The sequence below is a fragment of the Typopeltis vanoorti genome, chromosome 12, assembly GCF_054136105.1.
Source record: "Typopeltis vanoorti isolate ZY-2024b chromosome 12, IOZ_Tvanoo_1.0, whole genome shotgun sequence".
Lineage (NCBI taxonomy): Eukaryota > Metazoa > Arthropoda > Arachnida > Uropygi > Thelyphonidae > Typopeltis > Typopeltis vanoorti.
The window spans coordinates 22031344-22058855 of NC_143560.1; the positions used below are offsets into that span (position 1 = coordinate 22031344).

At 35.3% G+C, this 27512-nt stretch overlaps 1 protein-coding gene across 3 annotated transcripts in view; it reads right to left on the reverse strand.

Moving 5' to 3' along the window:
- The window catches only part of Snx27 (sorting nexin 27), a 279474-nt gene that overhangs the window by 202066 nt on the left and 49896 nt on the right, over nucleotides 1–27512 (reverse strand). For all 3 annotated transcript variants that reach the window (XR_016549182.1, XR_016549181.1, XM_090402014.1), the window contains exons 3-4: nucleotides 21151–21285; nucleotides 7310–7502 (exon numbers count right to left, since the gene is read on the reverse strand). Coding sequence is in view for 1 of the 3 variants with exons in the window: in XM_090402014.1 (XP_090258140.1) it covers nucleotides 7310–7502; nucleotides 21151–21285 (328 nt within the window). In the remaining 2 variants the exon portion in view is untranslated. The remainder of the gene's footprint in view (nucleotides 1–7309; nucleotides 7503–21150; nucleotides 21286–27512) is intronic.

The window sequence follows — 27512 nt, forward strand, 5'->3', positions numbered from 1 at the left end:
AGTTGTTGATGAAGCTTAGGAATGGAGGAAAGGGTGCTGTAAAAGGAATTAGAGATGATAAAGGTGACATGAAAACGGAAGAAAAAGATATCCTTGAAGTATGGAGTAATTACTTTGAAAAACTGCAAATGAAACAAGCAGTGATGACAGCAGTGGTAAAAAACACTGACCAGGCATGCAGTCAGGAATACATATCCATACTTGAAGTAGAAAAAGCCATCAAAGGCTTAAAATGTGGAAAGGCAGCAGGAGTAGATGATATTTGACCAGAAATGCCGAAGTATGGTGGTATAAAAGTCTTACAGTGGCTGCACTGCATTGTTCAGAAAGTCTGGACAGAGGGACGAATTCTCGATGATTGGAGTAGAGCTCTCATAGTACCCATATTTAAAAAGGGAAATAAAACTGAAAGTGACAATTACAGAGGTATTTCCCTACTGAATGTTCCTGGCAAGTTCTATGCAAGTATACTTGAGAAACGATTGAGAAGAATTGTGGAAGAAAAGCTGGGTGAAGAACAAGCTGGATTCAGGCCAAATAGAGGCTGTCACTTTACAACAAATAGTCAAGAAAGCATTGAAATATAACAAAGATCTATATTTAAGTTTTGTCAATTTGGAAAAGGCATATGACAAGGTACCAAGAGAAAAGCTATTCAATACGCTACAGTTATATGGTGTCAATGGGGCATTATATCAAGCAATACTTAGTCTTTATTTGAGTTGTAAGTTAGCAGTTAGAATTGAAGGAAGTACAGGAAGATGGTTTAATGTTAAATCTGGTGTGAAACAAGGATGTACATTATCCCCTCTGTTATTCATTATCTATATGGATCGCATTATGAAGGAAAGTGGTATTAAACATGACATCAAAATTGGAGATGTTAATGTCAGCTCTTTGCTTTATGCGGACGTACTTCTTCTAAAACATACTTCTAAATAAATCTGCTACAGGTCTGCAAGATTCTCTGCCTAAATTGAATAACTGTTTAATAGATATGGTATGAAGGTCAGCTGTGTTGTATGAAAATGTCAACTGTACTGTGAATGGAGAACCTGTGGAATAAGTAAAACATTTCAGCTACTTAGGCACAATTTTTAGTGAAGATGGTAAATTAAATATAGATATAGACAACAGAATCAGCAAAGCTGGTATGGTGGGAAGTCAATTGAATAAATTCATATGGAATAAGAAAGAAATTAGTCGGAACACTAAATTTGCTGTATACAAGACGGTGTTCAAACCAATTTTAACTTATGAATCTGAGAGCTGGGTCAGAAGTAAAACACTTGACCCAAGACTAGAGACCGCAGATATGAGAGTCCTGAGAAAGATTATAGGCGTGAACAGATGGCATCAATGGCAATATCATCATATTAAAAACGAGGATATTAGGAAAGAACTTGACATTGTCAGCATCCAGGAATGTGTTAGCAGAGCTAATCTCAGGTGGTATGGTCACTTAAACAGAATGGGCAATGAAAGATTAGCAAAACAAGCGTTCTCTGCCAGGTTTGCAGCAAAACATACCAGAGGAAGACCAAGATATAGGTGGATTGATACAGTACAAAGTGCCTTAGACGATTGAAAATAAGATCTGATAATGTCAGAGTCTTGACAAGTAACAGACTGATTTTTAGGAAAATGGTAGAAAGTAAGTTAGTAATAATGTAATTTTTTTCATGTAGTACTATCATATCCTGTATACCCCTTGAGGGTACACGGCAGGAATTTGATGATGATGAGTTCCAGAGAGATAGCAAATAATAGATTTGTGTCCTTCACTGGAGGATATAATGTAATTCAGTAGTTAAGAAGCTAAATTGCATTATCCATTTGATCTTGATCAGAAGATGTGAAAATTACTTGACTCATGTAGAGAGATCCAAACGATGACCTTATTCAAATAAGTTTTAGGTGGTGGTTACTGTTTGGATTTATGGCCAAAGAAACAAGGGCTATGAGGTCAGTGTATCACATCTGTAAGTTATGTTCTTCTGGCCAGTTTGCCTGTTTAGCAGGGTGAAGCACCTTCCACCTCCATAAAAAAAACATCTAACTCACTTATAGCTGACAAGCCCATAAAGATTTTTTTGACATTCTAGATGAGATATGAGCCTAGGTCTTTCCAACTGAAGGGTATTGTGAATACCAAGTAACCGAGGTTGGCTCCAGGATTTTGATGGTGAGAGATCAATGTCTACTCAGGTCTGAAGTTGTTGAAAGATTGCCATCATCAGTCTCCACCATAGTACTAGCATATTATAAATTTTCAATCTTTCACAGGCGAGATTTACATTAATAATAAAAATAAAGAGACAAGGCAAAGAAAAATATTACAATGGTGGTGGGATTTGCTGAGATAAATACAATAAAACAACTTACAAAAAAAGAAATTGCCTGAAACTTTTAAGATAAGAATTTGATATTGATTGAAGAGCAAGATTCCAACAATGAAATTTTACAAATCTCACTAGAGATGTCTGCAAATGCTCACATGTTGTTAAGTAATCTATATCAAGGAAAAAGTCATTGTGCAAAGATCCAGGATCACATTTCACAACCAATGAGAATGATCAAAATTAACCAGATCTAGCGATTGTTGCTTTCAAGAAATTCATGCCACTAGATTTATAGAAATTAAAAAAATCATCATGATCAAATTCTTGCCATGTACCCTCATGGCGTGTATAGGATATGATAGTACTAAATCAAAAATGTAGTACTATCATATAATGTAGTACTTCTACATCATTACTAACTTCCTATCTACAATTTTCCTCCAAATCAGTCTATTACTTTGTCAAGACTCCAACATTATCAGATCTAATATTTTTGTCTTCCAAAGCACTTTTTACTGTATCAATCCACCTATATCTTGGTCTTCCTCTGGGTCGTTTTCCTGCCAACCTGGCAGAGAACACTTGTTTTGCTAATCTTTCCACGCCCATTCTGTTTAAGTGACCCTACCACCTGAGATTAGCTCTGCAAACGCATTCTTGGATGCTGACAATGTCAAGTTCTCTCCTAATATCCTCGTTTTTAATATGGTATTGCCATTGATGATATCTGTTCACACCTCTAATCTTTCTCAGGACTCTCATATCTGCGGTCACTAGTCTTTGGTCCAGTGTTTTACTTCTGACCAAGCTCTCAGATCCATAAGTTAAAACTAGTTTGAACACTGTTTTGCATACTAATTTAGTGTTCCAACTAATTTCTCTCTTATTCCATATGAATTTATTCAATTGACTTCCTACCACACCAGCTTTGTTGATTCTGTTGTCTATTTCCATATTTAATTTACCATCTTCACTAAAAATCGTGGCTAAGTAGCTGAAATGTTTTACTTGTTCCACAGTTTCCCCGTTCACAACACAGTTGACATTTTTAACAATTCTATCTATTTTCATTGCCTTTGTCTTTTTAATGCTGACCTTCATACCATATCTACTACAACAGTTATTCAATTTAGTCAGGGAATCTTGCAAACTTGCAGCGGATTTATTTAGAAGTATAACAATGTCTGCATAAAGCAAAGAGCTGACATTAACATCTCCAATTCTGATATCATGTTTAATACCACTTTCCTTCATAATGTGATCCATATAGATAATGAATAACAGACAGGATAATGTACATCCTTGTCTCACACCAGATTTAACATTAAACCAACTGCTGACTTAAAACTCAAATAGAGACTAAGTATTGCTTGATATAATGCCCCATTGACACCACATAACTGTAGCATATTGAACAGCCTCTCTCTTGGAACCTTGTCACATGCCTTTTCCAGATTGACAAAACTTAAATACAGATCTTTGTTATATTCCCATGATTTTTCAACTATCTGTCGTAAAGTGAAGATCTGATCCTGACAGCCTCTTTTGGCCTGAATCCAGCTTGTTCTTCAAGTTTTTCTTCCACAATTCTTCTCAACCGTCTCTCAAGTATAATAAATTTAGTTTAATCCTTTATCCAAGTGTGAGCAAACAAAGCTTGCGCCTGAAAGTATCTTCAGGACTGTGGTAAGGTGGTGCAACACCAGGACACTCCTTGCAAAGCTGGAGGAAGCTACCAACACTCCTATCTCAGTATCTCCCATAATGCATATAGGTAGAGATGACCTTGCTAATGCTTCTGACCGTTATCTCCACATGGACCTGGCTCCCACTGAAGAGACCTCAATAAAGGTCTAAACTAGTCTGGGTAGTGGCCCTTCCATTAATGCATAACATTAGATAAATCCGCAAGGAGATGTGTTTTGCATTTTGGGAGATACTGAGATAGGAGTGTTGGTATCTTGCTCCACCTTTGCAAGGAGTGCCCTGGTGTTGCACCACCTTACCCCAGTCCTGAAGATACTTTCAGGAGCAAACTTTGTTTGCTCACACTTGGATAAAGGATTAAACTAAATTTATTATATTCTAACCAAGTGAAAAATAAACTTTCAATGTCTCTCAAGTATACTTGACTAAACCTTACCAGGAACACTCAGTAGGGAAATACTTCTGTAATTCTCACATTCAGTTTTATTTCCCTTTTATATATGGGTACTATGAGAGCTCTACTCCAATCATCGGGAATTCGTCCCTCTGTCCAGGCTTTCTGAACAATGCAGTGCAGCCACTGTAAGACTTTTATACCACCATACTTCAGCATTTTCCGGTTGAATATCCTCTACACCTGTTTCCTTTCCACATTTTAAGCCTTTGATGGCTTTTTCTACTTCAAGTATGGATATATATTCCTGACTATGCTTGTTGAGTGTTTTTTTTACCACTGTGCTATCACTGCTTGTTTCATTAAACAATTTTTCAAAATAATTACTCCATACTACAAGGATATATTTTCCTCCCATTTTCATGTCACCTTTACCATCTCTAACTCCTTTTACGGCACGCTTTCCTCCATTTCTAAGCTTCTTCAACAACCTCCAGAATATTTTGACACCTTCTTGATATTTATTTTCTATGTTCTTGCCAAAGTCCTCCCATGACTTAGTTTAGCTAGTTTTACACACTGTTTAGCTTTCTTACATTTGTCTCTGTATTCTCTAAGAGCACAAGCTGGCTAATTTGCCAGGAACTTTTGATATGCTTTCTTCTTTTCCTTCACTGCCTCTTTAACTTCCTGTGTCCACCATGGAGTTCTGATTTTTCTATCCTTGCAGACATCACATATCAACCTCATCACATGCCTCTCTGGCTGAATCAATCAGGGATTTCTTCAAGGCTTGCCACTGAATCTCCAAGGTTTGGTTCCTGTTCTCAAACTCTTTCATTTTTCTTCAATAATCTTTGTGTATTTTAGTCTACAGTTAACATTTGAGAGTTGCTCAACTTTTATTTGCTTTAAAACTTTCTTACATGTTATATTTTTCAATATGAAATTCAATTTTGTCCTGCTCAAGACTAAATAGTGATCACTTCCAATTTCAAATCCTCTGTACACTCTGGTTCCCTGATATTGTTGATAGTGATGAAAACATCACTATCAACAATAACATAGTCAATGAGACTTTTCTTATTCCTTGCTTCTTCTCTCCATGTGAATTTGTGCAAATTTTTATATTGGAACATGGTGTTAGTAATAACCAGTCCATCTCCTGAGCAGAAATACAACAGGTATTTGCCATTATTATTAGCTTTGCTCTTTCCTCCAAATTTTCCCAAAATATTTTTGTATGTGTAACAATCATTTCCTACTCTGCTATTTAGATCCCCAACAAGGACCAACTTTTCCTTTTTTATTGTGTCAGTTGCTTTCTCTAAAGCATCAAAAAATTCCTCCACTTCTACCTTAGTGGAACCTTCTGTGGGACCACAGGCACAATAAGTCTCATTGTCCAGTTCCCCATTCTGATATCTGCCCACTTCACTCTACTTGAGATTGCCTGCCATTAAAGAAGATTAGACTCGTATTTAGTGTTGAATACTATGGCTACTCCTTTTTTCCCTTGATTGTCATTGCCTGAATATAACATTTTGTTTTTATTTGCTCAGAAAGATCTCACCAGTTTTTTTTTTTTTTGTTTCAGTCACCTCTATTATGTCGATCTGATACTTATCTAATTCCTCAGCTAGCTCCATTTCTTTGCCATTCAGGCTTCTTATGTTGATAATACCGATCTTTAACTCTCGTGATGTTGAGTTGGGGTGTGTTTTCAGATTTGTTCCAGTAGCTGACTTTTTGTTGTTCACCCTGGTTCCCTGGATAAAATTTTGTATTTTGGTTTAAGCCAATAAGAATCCAATTTGGTCAGCTAAATCTCAAATTGCCCTATCGTCATTTGTTCAGCATCCAGGTAGATTCCCAAAATGGTGCACCATGAGAAGGTGAGGATTGGACATTAGGTCAGAAGCCCTGGTCGGTTCTCCGCATTCCTTAAAAGGCTACATGGAGGTCACCTCTCAGTTATACAGCTTTGACCCTTAAGCAATTAAAAAAAAAACTAATGGTTCATTGATAAATTTTGACTATGCTTTTTTAACATAGTCCCACAACCACTTATATCACCAGATATGTTAACTGATGCAGTATACTGAATTAGGATCTGGATCTCAGTCATTTTATCTGATAATGTCAGCAAGAAAGATTCAAAAATGTAACCTCCATTTATACTATCAGACTTATGGAAAATCATGTTTAAAGTTTTGAACATGCAACCTGTGAACAAAAATTTAGAATATAACTTATTTCTTAAGTCAAGGACTGTCTGTAATTACATAATACATTTATACAAGGACTGTTCTAAAAATAAAGTACATTAGTTTGCAAAAAAGATATTTGTTAGAAAGAGCATTATCTAATGTTGGTACACATGGAAGTAGCAGCTATAACAAGGAAAGAGTGCTTTATGTATGCACATGATAGTCAAAAGAAAATGGCTGTATGCCTGAAGAAATGGACAAAGAGAAAGTGTTTTCGTTGTGATCTACTACAATGAAACATAAACCTCAGGAAGTTCTGGTACATGGGAACAGGATTCTGTTAGCATTTTAAGCCGACAACATTGCACTTACTGAATCATACAAAAAAAAAAAGCATTTATCAGAGAAGAAGTGGAGAAATGATGCTACTGAACCACTGACAAATCTGGCTGTATTTGTTTAAATAATTTCTTTGCCAAGGACTTAACATATTTTCCAACTGCAATTAGTGCCACAACAGGACTGAATATTACACAGAAAAAAAAAATTATTGTATATAAGTATGCAAACAACTATCAGAAGTAATAAATGCAGTGTCACATACAAAGTTGTGTATTTTAATTGCATCTTTAGCACTTTTACTTAACCAGAAATACCTTTTTCCAAGTACTGCTCAAGACCTCTTCGACGGGCATCTAATTGCTGGTCCGAAAGAGAAAATGGCCATTTTCCTGGTAGCTTTGGAAAGTTGAAATCTGGAAACTCTTTTTTTAAACTAGCGTGAAGGTTTGCAAATTCTCGATATCGTCGTGAACACAAATGTCTTCCTGCCATGTATATGTTATACACCTAATGGAGATTCATATATGTATGCACACATAAAACAACATAAATGTTATGCTTCACAGAAATTTAAATCTGCTATTATAGTTGAAAAACATTATCTTCTATAGAAGAGGAGAAAAAAATTCATGAAATCTGAATATGAAATTTGCATTAATAATCAGTAATACAGATTTCATATAAACTGGATTCCACATAAGTACATATCTAGTAAATTTATTCAAGTAGCATACACAAATGGAAAAGTGGAAAATTATGATAGAAATGAGATACTGTATAACAGTACAATACAGAAATATTTCTGAAATCAAGATTTTTTTTTTTTTAACTTGGTTTTAGGAATAGTACTGTCACAAGACAAACTGACAGTGAAAGACGGCAACTGGTATACAAAAGGAAAGGGTGAAAGAACAAAAGTGGGAAATAATTTTATCATGAATGCAGAAGTGAGACAATAAAAATCTATCCAATCTTATATACGGAGGCTGTTCAATAAGTTATAAGACTATATTTATACAGAAAACAGATAACCTTTAATCGTCATCATTTACATGGTCTTTTTTGAAGTAACTACCCATGAGACACGATGCATTTGTCCCAACATTGCGTCCACTTCTTAAACACATGTGAAAGTCTGTTTTTTGAGTTCTTTCAAAACTGCCTCTGCAGCTTTTACACATGCTTTGTTGCTTTTAAAATGGCGGCCTCTTAGTGGTTTCTTGAGCTGAGGAAGCAGCCAGAAATCGCACAGTGCGAGATCAGGACTGTATGGAGGGTGTGGTAGGATATCTATGTTGTTCTTCAGCAAAAAGTCCACTACACCACCAGCAATATGTGGCCTTGCATTATTGTGGTGCAATAAGAAGCCATTCTTCAGCAATGGACGCTTCCTTTTGACGTGCTGTACCATTGTCTGTAAAACATCCACATAGTATGAGCCATTTACAGTATTCCCGGGTTCTACAGCATGATGGTAAACAATGCCTTTGTAGTCAAAAAACATTATGGTCATAACTTTACCAGCCGATTTTACAGTTTTTGCTTTCTTGGAGGTAGGCGAAGACGGATGCTTCCATTCACTGCTTTATTGTTTCATTGTAGGGTCATAGTGATACAACCAAGCTTCATCTGCTGTAATGATGCGTTTTAAGAAGTTGGTTGCCTTCTTGTTCCAGTCTTTCTTTTCATTCTGTGCACACTCAATGCTGCATTTGCTCCGGTGTCAAGAGTTTGGGAATCCATCAGGAGCAAACACGTTTCAGTCCCACATGTTCAGCCATGACTGAGTGAACACTTCCCACAGAAATATTCAGGACAGCATGCAGCTGGCATACTGTAATTCTGCGATCCTCCTGAATGATAATCGCTGCTGTGTTGATCATTGTCTCTGTGATGGACGTTGAAGGTCTTCCCTCACGTTCAAGATCTTCCACGTTTTGCTTTCCTTCCTTAAAAGTTTTATGCCAGCGAAAAACACTTGCCCTCGACATTGCTTCATCGTGGAAAGTTTCACATATCATGTTAAAAGTGTCCGATACCGCTTTTTGCAAATACACACAAAATTTAATCGCATAACACTGTTCCAAGGACGCTTCCATTTCGATGACTGGTCGTGGCTCATAGACACGCAGAAACAAGCTCGTTTAGTCACGTGACACGCTGGCACATCAGCCCGTATACGCCATCGATCCACCTCTTTTGTTAATACAGACAGCAACATTTCTTTATTTCACAGAAATTAATATTGTGATGAGTGGTTTCGCAACAGTAAAAGTAGTCTTATTACTTATTGAACAGCCCTTGTATAATAAATGACCAAATGGGAAATTATATATCCAATTACAAAATGCAAGAGAAAGCCCACAGAATAAGACACTACTCATACCTTAGTTTCTCCAAATCTTCACATTGCTTATCCAGAGTTGCCTTTTGTCTAATGAAATAATGTAAAGCAGCTATGAAGAATCCATACTGGCAATTACTGATGAGGCAAGAAACTTCACAGTATTGTTGCAGTTGGCTGTTTGAAATTGTTTTAGAGAATATATTTCACTGAAGATTTTAAAGATCTGTGAATATATTCAGCTTTTTAAACAAAGTATAAATTAAAATAATAGGTAATGCTGCGATTTCGCCCTTTATGGCTTTTGATGGGCACTGTCACATCTTAATAAACACCAATTCCAAAGGAGACTATACATCTGCCATTTTATTAGTATTTTTTTTTTTTTTTTTTTTTTTTTTTTTTTTAAAGATCACACCACCAGAGAATGCTGTCATGCATTATTCCAACACGAGACATCTGTCCTAAGAGAAATATAAGGCACTTTTATACATGTATACAGTCGGTCTATTTTTATGCAGTAGATACTTTCCACAGAAAACCGCACATAAAAAATAGCACAAAAAAGATCTAATTTACATTGAAAAATTAGGGATATGTTCCATAATTTTCTAAAACCGCATAAAACCGAAGCAATGAATTAAAATAAACCTAAAATTGCATAAAAAAGTTTATAAAAATTCAAGAAAATAAGAATGCCTAAATTTGTTTTAAAGCTTCATTCATTTAATTTTATTGAAACGTAACAATTTTTTTTACATTTTTTCATCAGAATTATCGTCACTATTAGACAATATTCGGCAACATTCGCAAACTGGTGCGAAATCACTTTCATCACCAGAAGAGACAGTCAGTGCATCAGATCTGTATGGTAAAGGCAATGGTTCTTTGCAAACAGAATTAGCTTCATCCTCATTCTGTGATGATTTTTTTTTTCTTCTGACAATGTAATCAGTGATTAAACTTTGTGATGATGATTTTACTAATTTTTTATACATCTCACGATATCCAGACATGCAGTTCTTCAGCTCACGTTGGAATTGAAAGGCTCATTCAGAATTTGTTGTGTCATTAAAAAGAAAATGATTTTCCAATTTATTGCACAGTTCAAGACCTGCTTGAATTATATTTGCAGTGAGGGGGACAGGTTTTTCTTCCACTTCACTAATTTTTTTCTGGCTCTTCGACAATATCTAAAGTTAATCAATATCCAATAATATCATTGTCACTTAAGGCATTATCCACAAGCAATTCATCTACATCATTCTGGCTAAATGTATCCAAACCTTCTCCACCAATTTCATGTGCCAAGGTAATGATTTCAAGCTGATAATGTAGATGTTTGAATGATTACACTGTTTGCAACACATCCAGGCCAAGCTGCTTTCCGCAAGGCATTTAAAGTTTGTGGTCTTATTTCAGCAATAGCAGATGCAACATGATTTAAGCAGTCCAAAATAGAATATTTTTTCCAAACATCAGTTACTGTTAGTGATTCATTTTCTAGTTTATCCAATATAAATTGAAAGTGTGCTTAACGTAATATTTTTTTAAAAGTAGCAATTATGCCTTGATCTAATGGCTGATTAATGTATGTTGTATTGGGTGGAAAACACACTACCTGCACATTTGGATGTTCTAAATGCAGATGACTTGGTGCATTGTCAACAATTAATGAAACTTGAAAATTTTTGGCTGCTTCTTCATCTGCTGTTGCAACCTTGCCTGCACGTTATGAAGTGCATTCCTTTTTAAAAACCTGGTTAGCCATCCTTTGCTAGCCGAAAATTCTTTATCAGCCTGGGAAACGGAAGTAGATGGCTCCAGTTGCTTCATCTGTTCATAAAACAAAAGAGTTTAATTAAATAACCACTTATAAGAATTCTTCGAGTTAATTCTTCAATCCAAATTACGAGTGCTCATTTTTTCTAATAAAGCATCTCGAGTATGATGATAATTTAGGACTGCCAGAAATGGCAGATTTTCTTATTGCAACTTCATTCTTTTTAATTGCTCTTATAGGTAGATTCGCCTAAATTAAAATGTTAACCAATTGCTGTAGATCTCTCTCCTTTTGCTAAGCGATCTAAAATTGCAATTTTTATTTCCAGAGAAATTGCTTTTCTTTGGTGTTTTTTTTTCTCCATTGGGCCAAATTAAATCTTTAAAATAAAAATTAGCAAAATTTAGACTTACAATAACGAAAAGACAAACACTCACATGCAAAATTAAACTTCAAGGACACTGACTGCTTACACGTTACTCCAGAATGTGCTGAAACACGCTGTTCATAAGTTTTGAAGTCATGCACCGCATAAAGAAGATATGCATAAAAAGAGACCCGAGTGTGTGTGTGTGTGTGTGTGTGTGTGTGTGTGTGTGTGTGTGTGTGTGTGTGTATACATATATATCCTTCTTTAGTATGTAACCATTTGTAACTTTTGACATGCAATGCAGGTAACGTCACAGGTTTACACTGAAGAAAAATTAAAAGCTTTGAAACACCATTTGGTAATGGAATCTTAAAAATATATTAAAAAAATGTGACTACATGGTCTCTTCAGAGTATTGTCTTATTATGGCATATGCCAGTTTGTAAACAACTGCAACTACAGGATGCAGAGCTAGCACTAATATTTTACATTGCAATTAAATAAGATTATCAGATAGATTTGCAGATTATCTGAGAATCTCAAATGAAATATTTGCATATTTCAACATGAAGCTTTTCCCCTAATAAAGAATATAATCATCTTAGAGCAGACTGAGGTGAGAACAATAGGTTATTAGTTTTATGAGTAGGCTATTAGATTCACGATAGATTTACTATCACGTTTTGAGACAGGTAGGATATGTACTAACTACAAAGCTTTAGAATAAATACCCATAGAACAGGAAGTGTAAAAAGGCAACTTAAGACAGAGCTTTGGAACACAAGTTCTGAAGACAATTCTAGATGAGCCAGTTTACCTGTTTATATGTAAATACTCTATTTACTTTCAAATGTAAAGTCTTTATAAAAGTTCCTTGAATCCTAGATGAGATTCAATCCAGGGCTTTCCAAGTGAAAAGCAAATGTTGCATTACAATTGTCACTATGACAGAGGCATTCTTGACAAGTGGCAGGGAAAAGGGAGACAAAGATATATGATAAGACCAGAAAATTTTTTTAGTTTCCAGGATTCTTAAGATTTTCTTAATTCTCAGTGGCAGAAAATTATGGAAAGCTTCGAGTGTGATGTACTGGGTATAGAAAGATGAGATTTTCCATGATCAATAAATGTAGAAGTTTATTGATCATGGAAAAGAAACTGACCAAAAGAAGTTGTGAACACCCAGCAATGGAAAGTACCACTTGGGAAATTAGATAAATTTTTTGCAAATGTTTCATGGTCTAATTTAGATTAATTTATGATCTTTGAAGACATTTTGGATTATATGTAGAAAACAAAACCTGGGCTTAATTTTCAAGCCAATTATGATAAGCTTCATTTTAATAGTGAATTGTACTGGCATACTTACAGGATAAAAACAAGAAATGAGTGATTGGAAATGAAAGTATTAATTTCTAAAGAATGAAAGTGCAAGTTGGAAAGAAGGTATTCATCCCTAAAGAATGGAAATGCAAATTAGAATCTGGGATGAAGGTATTCACATGGCAGTAGGAATAATTTTTGAAACAAGGATGAAAATGATTATAAAGAGCTTTAGAAGAACAGATCTTTATCAAATCATAATCCAAAATGCATATGGAACAATATTAATAATATTGTTAACACTAGCTGTCAAGAGTTATTAATAAGACAAATGTCAAGGATGATTTTGTAAAGATCTCATTTCCAAATTCTCTTGTGGGCATTACATCACTAAGATAAGTCAGAATTAACTTTTATCTTGGGAAGATAGGCCATCTCTTAATATAAATCTTGCTAGTAGTTTGTTGATAAATTGTGAATGCATTTGACAAATCTGAATGCTATTCTGTAAGAAAAACTCCACCACCTCAATATGAGACAAAGTAACACATTTAGTTGTGAAGCCTTTAAGTATTCCTTTGAAGTATGACAGGCAGAACCTGGGTAGCTCAGTGGAAGTGGCGTTTACACTCCATGGTACTTGATCGCCGAAAGAAAGACCTAGGTTCAAATCTAGTCGCTGACTAGAGGAACATTTTCTAAGCCTTTCTTCAACCGGTTCCCAAGTTAGCTGATCTCTGGCACAGGCGAGAGGGTTTTTTCTCCTGGAAACTCGGGCTTTTCATCCCATAAACTCAAAAAATTGCCCGTAAAACCCACACTATCTCAGACAATAAACATATAGTGTTGTGATTAGGGATCATGAGATGGTGGCACTTGTCGGCTGCCGCTCTTCGCGTTATAGTGTTGAGTTCTCAACGGCGGTTTGCCTGCTTTGCGGGATGAAAAACCCAGGATAATCTGGGGGAAAAACCCTACTGCCCAAGACCGGCTAACTTGGCTATTGCTGAGAAAGATCCTTCTCCTCATGTCTCCGATGGGAATTGAACCTAAGACACTCCTTCCCCAGGCATGTGGTTGCGAAGTGCACAGTTACTAGGCTAACCGCATGGAGAAATGTCTAAGAAAAATTGTGGAAGGGAAGCTTGGTGAAGAAGCTTGATTCAGGTCAAATAAAGGTTGTCAGGATCAGATTTTCCCTTTACAACCAACAGTTAAGAAATCTTGAGAATATAACAAGGATTTGTATTTAAGTTTTGCTGATCTGGAAAAGGCATATGACAAGGTGCCAAGAGGAAAGCTCTTAAAAACACTACACCTAGCTCCAATCATCTTGCACAAAAGATCGAGTCTTGTACATGGAGCATGAACAATTTGTTCCTCTGACTCCTTTTTATAATGAAGAATTAAATAAAATAAGAATCACATTATTGGGCAATGGATACAAAGAAACCACCATCCAGAAAATAATTTATAATTGTCATCCTTCAGCCAGACTACAAGCTGATGTTAAGAGGATTTCCATACCCTGCCTTTAAGGGATTTCTGAACAAATAGCAAGGATTCTTCACAAATATAATCTGTACTCGGCTTTCAAACCAGCACAAAAGTTATTCTCTTTCCTGCCATTTACTAAAGATGAACTTCTTACCTGGTGATTATCTAGTACCCTGTTAATGCTGATTTTGCTATTTGGGGGTTGTTAAGATCAGAATTAAAGAACATCAAAATTATATAAGATTTCTAAAATCAGAGGGTTCACGATTTGCTCCTCATGCCAATCGACACTAGACAGTTTATTGGGTTCAGACAAAGATGTTACACTATAGTAGATTTAATTTCGATCATTTATCCCTTGAAAAATGCGAAACACTACATCACCACCCTAGTTTTGGGTGATGAGGCATTTCCAAGTTTTGGGAAGTAATTGCCATAAATCATTCATGAATTTATTTATTAATTTTTACTTAAATTATACCTGGTTCCTTTAATGTTTTTATACCTGGAAAACTTAAATGTTTTCTCCTGTTCATTCAGCTGAAAAAAGTGGTAGTATACTCATATTGTTTGACTCATTCTCATTAATACTTTTTTAATGTTTGTAACAAATTCTTGCTCTCTACCTGAATGATGCTCACATTACAGTGAGTGAAATATATCAGATTTTAATATATTCTAATTTCCCTTATAACATGTGTTATTGTTTTTTCAAGCATTATTATGCATACCATGTTTTCATAAAATGTCTAGTTATTAATCTTAATACCCAGCATGAGTGATACCTTTCAAGGGTATGCCAATGGGACGGAATCTGATAACACACTTAGGTTGCCTGATCACTGCCACATAATTCTACAGTATGTTCCTCTGCTCTTTTTGTCTTAATCTCTAAAATACTACATGATAGTAAACCCAAATATCATTAAATAATTTTAAAAACTCAAAAGCCTTTCAAGAGAAAAAAATTGTCCTCCCCCCCTTCACTTCATTAATATTTGTGGTATAAATACCAACTTAAAATGATGTGCATTATCACCTTCAGACATTCAAACCCGATTTCCTGTTTCTAACCAAATCCCAAATTACTGCCACAATAACACAACCCAAACTACATGCTGTACAATTTTTTCTGCAAAAAGATGGTATCACCTGCAATTTTAGCAATTCATTATCCTTCCCAGAAGATGCAAAATCTTAACTCTCTTAATTCTAATCATATGCTGTCTATCTCCCCCATTCTGAAAATCATTCAGACCTATGAATGATTTTCATAGGAATTTTCTTTATCCCAGAAGCCTGATTTCCTGCAATCCAACTACACTAACAATGAGGTCACTTTGGTGGCTAATGTCATCAACTCCAAGACAGAGTTTTTCTTTTTTACCGATTCCAATAAAGAAGCTGGAAGAGAAACAGAGGTATTTGCTATAAACAATGACTCAATGCAGAAACTATATTCGCCTCACAAACAGAATACCTGACCCCCCCCCCAGCTATTCACACTCTTGCAAAATCCTTAGGCACTATAAATAAGTGGGAAGACTAGAGACTATTACTCTTCCTTTCAATAGTGAGACTACTGTTTCTGTTCTCCAAATCCACATACTTGTGATCTTAGTACAGATTTCATTCCAACTCCCTCATTCCCTGTTGAAATGTGGTAGTTAGAGTTCATTCTCTACAATGTTCAAAATTCAATGTTCACACAATATCCAAGAAATGGTTTTCCAAAAAAAAAAGCATGAAATCAGTAAGAAACCTTATAAATGGCTCAAGATAAAATCTAGAAGGCTTCATTTACATGCAGAAGCCTACAACACTTACAAACTATCATTAACAGGGCTAATGACTCAACTCTGAAAATACTAAATGTAGAAGACTTGCTGCCTGTGTTAATGGCAGTCAAGCCTTCTGGACCATTGCAAAAGCTGTTGGGTGCAATTTCTGTCCATCTGTGATATCACCTCTGTCGCCCCCAGATGGTAGTACTGTAACATCTAAATATAAAACTAACCTGCTGATATTATTCTTCTCATCCGACTCTTGCAAAAATGACCAAGGCAAATCGCTTCCCTCTTTAATTGGAGCATAGAATGGCATGCTTCCTATGACCTTCAGCCAGAAAGATATCAGAAGAATCGTTAACTTAAATGTGATCAGAGATATGCTGCTTAACTAATCTGTTCTTTATTATCTCAATATTATATTATACCCAACTTGCATCCACCCCATTGCATGGAAGCAAGCCCATATGCAACTGATTCAAAAAGTGTCTACCATCAAACTATTGACTTACTGCTGCTCATAGTTAACTTTAACACCTGACAACACTGTCTATTAAAGAGTGATATATATAGAGGGAAATCTGCAGCTGAGATGTCAATAAACAAAGGAATGACAGTAAACAGAACAAAGGAAATGGTAAGAAAATGTACACTGATGAAGAATCAAAAGGAACAGCAGAAATCATTGATACATACAGTACACAAAACAACAAGATGAAAAAGTACATATGCAAACAATAATAGAAAACATAAGATCTAGAAGATTATGAAATACAGATGTTATGCGTACATTTTGAAATGTTACATTAGTTTAAATCAGTGTCACTCACCTGAAATTGTCATAACGACTTAAATATGTGAACTTCAAATTGAAATGAAATTTAGTTCACTATAAAGATTTTGGGTGGTTGACATTAAACTACTGTAACAGTTACAAGTTTAAATGTCAATTCTAATTTTTTTTTTCTTTTCTTATGTCTGTTATTATTTTCTGCATTTGTATATTTTTTTTCATGTTCTGTGTGCTTTATGTATGTATGGTTCCTGCCAATCCTATGTATTCTGTTGTCAGGGCACAATTTGCTACAATTTCCTTTGTTTACCAATCTCACTTAGCTTCCTCCTCAAATTTATCAATTTTTGAGATCATATTCAATGGTTATACAAAGTTTAAAATACCTCAGTGATGGGGTGGAAGTAAATTAAAGACCAATTTATATGCTTGGAGGAGTGAGAGAGAGAGAGGGGGGGAAATCAGACTTACTAAAGCTGTCTGAGATAAGTTCAAAGAAATTAGTTTTCTAACAATGTCAATATCTTCTTGGGTATTTATTTCCTGGGAACAAAGTTGAAAGGGACAAGTCATTTTTACCTAACACTACAGCAAACCTTGTGCTATTCTCTAGTCCCTCTACTATTCAAAGATGATCTAAGCTTTTTCAGAGTTCCATTTTTATGTTAATACTTGAATAAAAAAAAAGCAAAATATAATATACCAAGTTACAGCGTCCTGATCATTCTCTCTTATATAAGCTGTTTGATTCTTGTATGATACCAGGCCTAGTTCTTAGAGATAAAAAACTGAACTGAATTCCATAACTGGCAAAGCACTGTTCACACAGAAATCAAAACAAATGATAATTAGAGATGGTGCTAGGTCAGGACTATATTCTCTGGAATAGGATGATTACCTGCAGTTCTGGAAATAAGGCCTTTCTTTTAGTAAAAAAGGGCGATTTCATCTTCAATCCATGAAGATGAGCATTTTGTGTGTGTGTGTGTGTGTGTGTGTGTGTGCACGCGTGCACGCACGCACATCCGACATCCTTGTGTAGCTGACTTCATCTTGTTATATGAATGAATAATTACTATTGACTAAACAGTGGAAATAGGCACTCAAGCTATCGAGAATAAATGTAGTAGTAATGGAATGCTTGTCTAGAACAAGCTCAAAGTGGAATAAGCGTCAATTTCAACAAACATTTCAATGGAACTGAGGTGACCTTGTTCTCAAACCACACTGCTTCACTTACATTGACACATCGATTTTTGTATGTTTGAATTGTTGACATAAGCCCTTAGAATTTACATGTTATTGTAGGTCATAATTTATTTGATGAAGACCTTCAATCTTACAGCTGGTGTAGAAAGATTTTTTTTCACTTGGTTATCAAGTAAATTATATTAGACTAGACCTGAAATTATATTCTTATTCTAATCCTATACCCAAGAGTAAGCAAACAAAGCTTGCATGTGAAGTATTTCATGAATAAGCTATTTGTATGGGCAGTTCCTTTTTGGAATGGTCTTCCTCAATAATTATAATTCTTGGGTTTTCAATAAACACAGCAAATTCCTTTCTTCTTTCTAACCAATTGCCTGCATACAGTATTGTCATGTAATAAATCTTGGAACCACTCATGTGTAAGGCTAATAATTACAGGGTAGCCCAAAACATACCTACCAAATTTAAATCTAATTTTCTCTGCAATTAGCTGGCATAATTAGAAAAAACTTTACCGACATATTATAGCTATCAATCCATTTGTGTTTCATTTATGTTTTCTTTTCATGTTGCAGGGTATGAAAAATGTCAGCCTACACTACTGTGTAGCAGGTATTCATCATCTAAATGTATATTTAATCATCAGAAAGCCCTGAAAAGGTTAGAAAAGCATTTCAAGTAAAGTTTGCCGTCAAAGTTGGACCAGACAGGCACAATATTAAACCTCGTCAAGAAATTTCACAAGACTGGGTCAGTGTTAGACCTCTAAAAGTGGCAGGCCTTCAACAGCAAGGACTGAAAGAAATATTGAAAAAGTTTGGGAAACATTTGAAAGAAGCCTGAAAAAGTCTACCAGGAGAGTGTCTTGAGTGTTAGGAATCAAACACGGCAGTCTTCGGTGAATTCTCAAGGAAGATCTTCATTTGTTTCCTTATAAAATCCATACCCAACAGCCACTCACAGAGGCAAGCATGGTAGCAAGACTGGACTTTGCTAATGCAATGATCAGAAGAACTGAGAAACAAGAAATTGACCTTGGTCTCATCTGGTTTTCAGATGAGGCACACTTTTGGCTTGATGGGTTCTTGAACAGGCAGAACTGGAAAATATGGGAATCAGAAAATCCACATGTTTCAGTTATTTCAAGTCTTCACCCAAAATGTATGACTGTGCCTTGTCAGAAGTTGGCATTTTTTGGACCTGTTTTTCACTGATGGGGAAGGGGGGGGACCGTATCTGCACTGAGGTATCAAAACTTGATTGAAAACAATTTCATTCCTTTCCTTCAGGGCTTCTATGGTTCTGGCCTCACTAGTCACTTTTTCATGCAAGATGGTGCTCGTCCCCATCGCACAAAATCAATCCATTTTCAAGCTTCTGAAACATTTCCGTAGGAATGTCACTGCTTTGGATTATCCAAAACAGTACGGAAGCAGAATTGACTAGCCACCTTATTCAACAGACCTCAATCCTTTGGATTTTTTTTTTTTTTTTATGGGGACATCTTAAAGACAAAGTTTATCAGAACAATCCAAAGACTTTGGAAGAGCTAGTCATCTATCAGACATGAAATCTTGGCTATTCCAACAGACATCCTCCACAAGATGGTGCACAATTTTGTGATATGATTGTGGAAGATCGTCGAGGTTTAAGGTAAACATATTGAACATGTCGTAATATAAATGGCATAAGATGTGGGCCTTAATACATCTTTGGATGAGATTCGTATGCCTCTCGTTCAAGAATAATACAGCATTAAATCTGGTAGGTACATTTTGGACCACCTTGTATATATGTGTACACACACACACACAGAAAGAGAGAAAACGAGAGGGGGGGGGGAGGGCTGTTGACTTCACATGTCTTAGTACATATAATGCAAAAACAATTCCTTTTAGCTGGTATGTAATGGCCATGCATTACGATAAGGATCAATACCCAGACTGGTTTCAATCTTTACTGATGTCTCCTCAGTAGGAACTAGACAATGAAATGTATTGAGGTTAAATCAATGCAAAAGTCATATTTTTCATATGCAATAATAAAATGGTGTATCACTATATTTTTAAAATACTCAGAATCAGAGATGGAGTCTTTTTGCTTGCTATTTATCAATTAAATTCTAATAAACAAAATTATATTCTCGCTTTTTTTGTATAATCCTATACCCAAGTGTCAGCAAGCAAAGTTTGCATATGAAGTACCTTCGTGACCAGGCTACTTGTATACAAAGGCTGTTAACTTCCCATCAATTGCTTTAGCATCAGATAATGCAAAACACTTCCTTTGAAACATGTACATTATTATGCATTATGGGAAAGGTCATTAACCAGATTGGTTTTGACCTTTGAGGTCTCCTCAGTGGGAGCTAGACCCAGGAAGTAATCCAAAATTTAATTGCTTGTCTATTATAGTTTACAATTTAACAAGTGAGCAATTTTCTAATATTCTGGTAAGGTTGATGTTGAGCTAATTCTGGAGTGAGCTTTCATGGAAATTGTAACAGTCTTTTGATCTTGACAAGATGACAAAGAAGACAAGTTATTTTGTAGTTCTGAGTTGCTGAAGTTAGATTAGCTTCATTAAGACCAATGGCTTTAAAAGAATTACTGTGTATGGTCATTAATAGCAAGAGTGATGTTACTGACCACATGATCACATTTGAAGCTGGTTGATGGCTGGTTGTTTATTTAGATAACATCAAAGCAACTCTCTGGCCAATTTACATATTAAGCAGGATGAAAATGCCTGTCACTACTATGTAAGACCAGACCAGTTCACCTTTAGCTAAAAATGTTCATATAGATGTTCTTCTTGTACCACAATTGTAATTAAACCAGGAACCTTTTCAATCAAAGGGCATACTTCTAATAATTCCTGAATGCTTTTATATCTATTCCTTGTTACTTACTTTCTAAGAGTAAATTCAAATATTTAAGAATACAGTTGATTAGAATCAATAGGGAAAAATTACTTTAATACTAGTATTTCAAACTTAATAATTTTTTTTTTTTTAAAAAAAAAAAGGAAAGAAAGCATGATTTACCACAAACTTTTCACCGCCCTTTTCTTTTTCTGTCCAATTATAGTCTGGAATCGAAATGGGAAGAGAGCGCTTTTCACTATAATCAATATAGGAGTAACCAGAAGAGTCATCACTTGGTTCTAGTCTTTCTGCTTCCTAAAAAATATACTGAGAGTTAGTTATCATTTTGTCATACTAATATTACTTAGTCGACTCTTTCCTATAATAAATTCATAGGAATATGAATGACATGGACCTTTAACAATGAAAATAACATAACAGTAATAAATTTTAACGAAAAGTACATTTTTAGTGAAAATAACAGTACATTGTCAGTTTATGTGAAAACAGGGGATTTAAAGACAGGAATACAAGGTAAATACAACAATTGGTTTACCAATTTAAAAACTGTTGCCACATGCCATAATAATATTTTAAAAACTATTTTTCTTATTTGCATAAAATGAGAATCTCCTGAACTTTTGGGAGAGAGAAAATACAATTATTCCAATTCAGATTAGGCCAGTGTTAAAGGGCTTGCAATTCTTTGAAAAGCCATTCATATAAAACACTGCTTAGGGGGTTAATACATGCTTACAATGTACTGTTATATTCAGTGCAGATTATCTGTGCCTTTTGTTAAAATTTATTACTGTGGTTATCATGTTATTTTGGTTGTTTAATCATAATACCACAGGTACCTTTAAAGATCAGACTCATCCTTTGAGGGGAAGAATTCACTAAACTAACAGGCAAGTTAGGGAAATTATCAGTTTTATAAAGGCAAGCAACATGCTCAGATTTTCTTTCTCAAACAATGTCAAGACACGAAAATGTTATTCTTACATTTGCTAGATTTAGAGACACTATTCAGTCATCTGGAGATAATGCAATTTATACTTGCACAAGTTTTCCTTGACACAGAACCAACTTCAAGCAGCTAGAAAAGATTTTGCATTGAATATTCAGTCTATTTCAGATCAGAAGAATTTTAGCTGCTCTGGATGACAAATTAGTGGCTATATTCTATTTAGCGATATCAGATTATCTTACATTTTTTTTTAGCAGAAGCTGATTTTGATTAAATAAATAAATAAAAAGGAAAGGATAACTTTTTGGTTTTATTATTTATCATGTATGTAAACATTTCCTAAATGTATAGCAAAAAGCATGACTTCTTGTAATTAGAAATGTTTCTATCAAATCTTTGTATACTTATGGCCCACGAAAACTATTTGACTGCAATATTTATTTGCAAAAGGGATTCACCTCTAATTTAGTTTTTTATTTCTATAATATAAACTTGAAAGAAGAAATTATTGAACTTTTCAATGATGTTTTCAAACTATTGCAGAACTGCAATCTTATTTACAAGAAATGACTTTCATCTTACCACTATGTTGCTTACCACATCAGGCAGTAGTGTGCTTGTGCAAAGATTGCAGAGGAAGTTGAATGAGTGAGTGAGAGAATAATAGAGCAGTTGTTGCGTGGAACAGAGAAAGACGTTCAAAAAAGTTTGAAGTTTAGGGGAGAAATAGAGTTTAAAGGAATTCTGAAGTCAAAAAGTTGGAAAAGAGCATTATGAAGGAAATGAACAGTTATCCCAAAATTAACAGATAAATCTCTTTTATATGAAGCTAAATTGTTGCATAAAGAAGTGATATGTAGTTTCTCCTGAAGCAATAGAGAGTTCCTTTTGATATGTTATGCAGCAAATGCATTCTAGTTAAGTACTGTAAATCTGAAAGATGAATTTTTTTTTGTGTTTAGAGATAAGGAAGAAATTTCCAGAAGGAAAAAGGGAATTTTAAAATTATTTTCATATTTCAAGGAAATAGGAAAGGAACTGATATTATGCAGATTATGTGAAAGAATACATTCTCACTTAAAAGTTGTGCCAATTATTTTCTTGTTTTAGAAGAAAAACAGATACGAGCTAAGTAATTACATTTTAATGACCATTCTGGAGAGCAAAAGAAACTGTACATTTAAGTTTGAAGTTAACTGTTTTAGTTTGCATATTCTCATCAAATTCTGTGATCCTGAAGAGAAGACAAGGAATTTTGATGATGTTTATGTTCTTTAACTTTAAGTTTGTGGGCTTTTTTTGTCCTCAGGAGGTAAGTTTATTAATAATGCAAATTTGTATATAGTGCTTGGGAAATAAACATTTTACACACACTTTTTTGTTTATTATTTTAACGGTATAATAGAACACAGAAACTAAGTAAATAATTAATTTATTAACTTAATGCTGATATTTCGCTGGTGTTATAACCAGCATCTTCAGAGCACAAAAACACTGTTTGTCACAATACGCGAGACTATAACAACATGGTGTACTTAAGCAAAATTGTAGCAGCAACACAAAGACTAGTCCTGATTTTGGCACCCTCTATCTGGAGAGAAAAAAAAAAAAAAAAAAGGTATCATATATTACTAGAGAAATATATGACTAATATGACTAAATTCTTAATAAATTCTTAATAATAAATTCTTAATATGACTGTCTCCCAGATCTTCGGCAAGTTAATACAGCCATATTTGTTGAGATGTGGAGTGTGTTTTAGGGCTTCTGTCGCCTCTAAGAACAATCTCTCTGATTTATATGGGTTTCTGTGTAGTACTTTTATGTTTTTCCAGTTGATCCTGTGTGCAGGGGTATCCAGAGCATGGTCTGCTAGGCCCGACTTCCCATAATGATAATTCCGGACGTATCTTTTATGTTCGCTGATGCGGATGTTCACAGTTCTTCCTGTTTGACCGTAGTAGGCTTGATTACATGAGCAGGGTACTTGGTAGACTCCTGGATGTGATAAAGGAGGAATGCTGTCCTTGGGTGAGCGGATGAGGGTAGCTAATTTGCTACATGGTCTGAATGTAGTGCGTAGTTTATGTTTATTGAGAATTCTTGAGATCTTTTCGGATGTGCCTTTAATGTAAGGGATGGTGACTGTTTTGTTGTAGTTCTCTGTGGTGGATGGTGGGAGGGGTTTCTTAAGAGTGTTTAGTATTTTGTTTATTTTATGTGGATTGTAGCCGTTGGCCAAGAAGGCGTGGCGTAAGTGAGTCAGTTCAGCAGTAAGAGCCTTGTCATTGGAACAGATTGCTCTCGCTCTATGGGTTAGCGTTTTTAATATGCCATATTGTTGAGAAGGATGATGGTGTGATTGTTTGTGTAAGTATCTACCTGTATGTGTGGGTTTTCTATAAACTGAAAATGATAAGGAACCATCTGGAAGACATGTGATAAGTGTATCCAGGAAGGGCAGACAGTTGTTGGCTTCCAGTTCCATAGTAAAGTGGATTTTTGGATGTTGGCTATTTAAATGTGCTAAGAATGTTTTCAATGTCTCTGGGCCATGTGGCCAAATAGCAAGCACACCGTCAACGTAGCATAGCCAAAGTGTTGGTTTAAGAGTGGCTGTATTGATTGCTTGTTTTTCCAGGTGTTCTATGTAAAAGTTGGCTGGGGGGGGGGGAGCCCATGGCTGTCCCATCTATTTGTTTGTATATTTTCCCTTTCCATGTGAAATATCCTGCATGTAATGTGAATTTGAATAGTTCAAATATATCAGGGGGGAAGTGTGACTTCAGTAGATTGAGGGTTTCTATTAGTGGTACATTTGTGAATAGTGAAGTGATGTCAAAGCTTACTATTAAGTCTGAGCTTTTTAGGGTAAGGTGTTGTAAGATGCTTTTTAGGTGTGCTGAATTTTTGACAAAGGAGGGAGAATTGTTTGTGAGAGTGGCTAGTAGCTTCGCTAAATGTCTAGCCAGTTTGTATGTGGGACTATTTATGCTGTCCACAATTGGGCGTAGGGGTGTGCCTTGTTTGTGAATTTTTGGTGCTCCATAGATCCTTGGTGTTTTAACATGGAAGGGTTTGAGTTTGTTAACTGTGTCTTTGGGCCAGGAAGTGACTTTTTTCAATAATTTTCGTGCCTTATTCTTTTGTGTGTTGGTGGGATTGCGATCTATAATTTTGTATGTTGACTGATCTTGTAATAGTGTGTGCATTTTGTTTTCATATTCAGTTGTGTCCATCACCACGGTTGCATTTCCTTTGTCAGCTTTTGTTATGGTAATCTGGCTGTTGTTGTGTAGCTCTTTTATAGCAATGAATTCCTTATGTGGGATATTATTTTTGGGAGGCTTGGACTTGATTAGGATGTTGGCCACATCTAAACGTATGTTGTTAGCTATTGTTGGAGGCAGGTTGTATATTCCTCGTTCGATGGACGCCATTATTTCAGCTTTTGGAACTTGCTTGGGAGTTATGGCAAAATTGTGCCCTCGACTTAAAGCACTCGTGGCTTCTTTGCTTAAGGTGAGTGACGATAGATTCATGACGACGAGGTCTTGTTGTAATTGCGGTCGTTGTATGGTATTCCGTTGTTGGAGATTTTCAAACTTATTTTGGTGCCGGTTTTTGACTATGTCGAATTCTTTTTTTGCCGTTGTGTCGGTGATGTTATCTAGGATCTGCCAAAGTTGATCTGGGAGACAGTCATATTAAGAAAAAACTAGCACTTTTCTAGGACTCTAGTAATATATGATACCTCTTTTTTTTTTTTTTTTCAGATAGAGGGTGCCAAAATTGGGACTCTAGTCTTTGTGTTGCTGCTACAATTTTGTTTAAGTACACCATGTTGTTATAGTCTCGCGTATTGTGACAAACAGTGTTTTTGTGCTCTGAAGAGGCTGGTTATAACACCAGCGAAATATCAGCATTAAGTTAATAAATTAATTATTTACTTAGTTTCTGTGTTCTATTATACCGTTAAAATAATAAACAACATGTTCGACAAACACATAAGTCTGTCCACACATTTTACACACACTGTTAAGGCAATACCATAAATCTACACTAATATTAATTATTTGTAAATAAATATTTTTGAATTTTCATTGTCTCTCACTCAGTCGCTTGACTTATTAAAAATAATAACCCAGACCCAAATGTGTGATATTAATTAACCACTCAGGCAGGTCAATTCTGGTATATGACAACCAAGGGAAAAGACAGACCAACATTATCACCAGGATCCAGCAGTCTCAAACCCTTGGTCTCTTTTTCCATCATGTGCTGTTTCAGGTAAATATCTCTTAATAATCGCATAAATTTGAATTCCTTTCTTTCATCTATTTCCTTCTCTCCATGTGTTATTTCAACCTTCCATTCTATGTCCCCATAGTTGAAATCCTTTCCTCCATAATAATTATTCATCCTGCACACATTGACTCAATTTGCACTGATTCAAGTTCTGTATATTTTTCTTTGCACACCAGAAATCCTCAAATGAACTGTCCCTTCCCTGTCTCTAAAATCTGACTTCCTGAACTTCCTTGTTGACTGCAATTCTTTGCTGTTATCGGCAACAATACACCTCCCCTCATTTATTAACCTCACTAAAAATACAATACTCCTCACATTCTAATTCTGTAACTACATAATCCTCTATCAATCAAGTCTCATTAATGTCAACTTTCGCTAAATAAAACTAACCAATGTCAAAAACTCCCTGCCTACATTTCCCATATGCCAGAAGCATTCATATTGTGTATATGAATGCTTCTGGCATTCATACACAAACTGCAATATCCCTTGTGCCAATAACTACCCTCTGCATTTTTTAAGACTGCCGCATTCATATTTGAAATCTGAAAATTGTACTCAGCAGGTTTGGTGCAATTCTCTTCTCATGTTAAAATTTTGATCACATACAACAACCCCACACCCAATAGCACTAGTTTCCCCGATTCAACAGTTTAAATTTTTCATCAGACAATACTTTCTCTAGATACCTAACCCCAAATTCATTCACATGCAGCCAGTCAGTCTTATATAAGTCCTTTCATCCACTGAAATTATTCACTACAAACTAGAACCTCACAACCTACAATGATACTACTATAGATCTGTACTTTTAACTCATTCTATCAATGCAAGTTCAGAGGGCAGGATCACTCAACTTTTATGCTTCTGTTAACTATGTTACAGATAAAAGATTAGTAGTGGTGATAACCAAGCTGTGACTGCAATGGGAAAGGAAAGGCTATGGCCAAGCTAAATTACAGTTTCTGACAAATACACTTAAATGCATTAGCATTTAAAAGGTTGGCTGAGTGGATAGTCTGTTCTTCAACCAACAGAATATGGGCTTAAATCAAACTATGCCATAAATGTCTTTGTGTGCAGATGAATTTCAGTCCCTAATGTGAGACTACCATGTTTATTAGAAATCTGATTTAGCTTGGAAAAAAAAAAAAAAAAAAACTATGTTTGGTCTTAAGGAGGTGACTTTTTTTTCCCCATGGCAGTATATCTACCATTACATAAAAGTACTAATTTTAAAAGAATTCACTATGATGGAGAG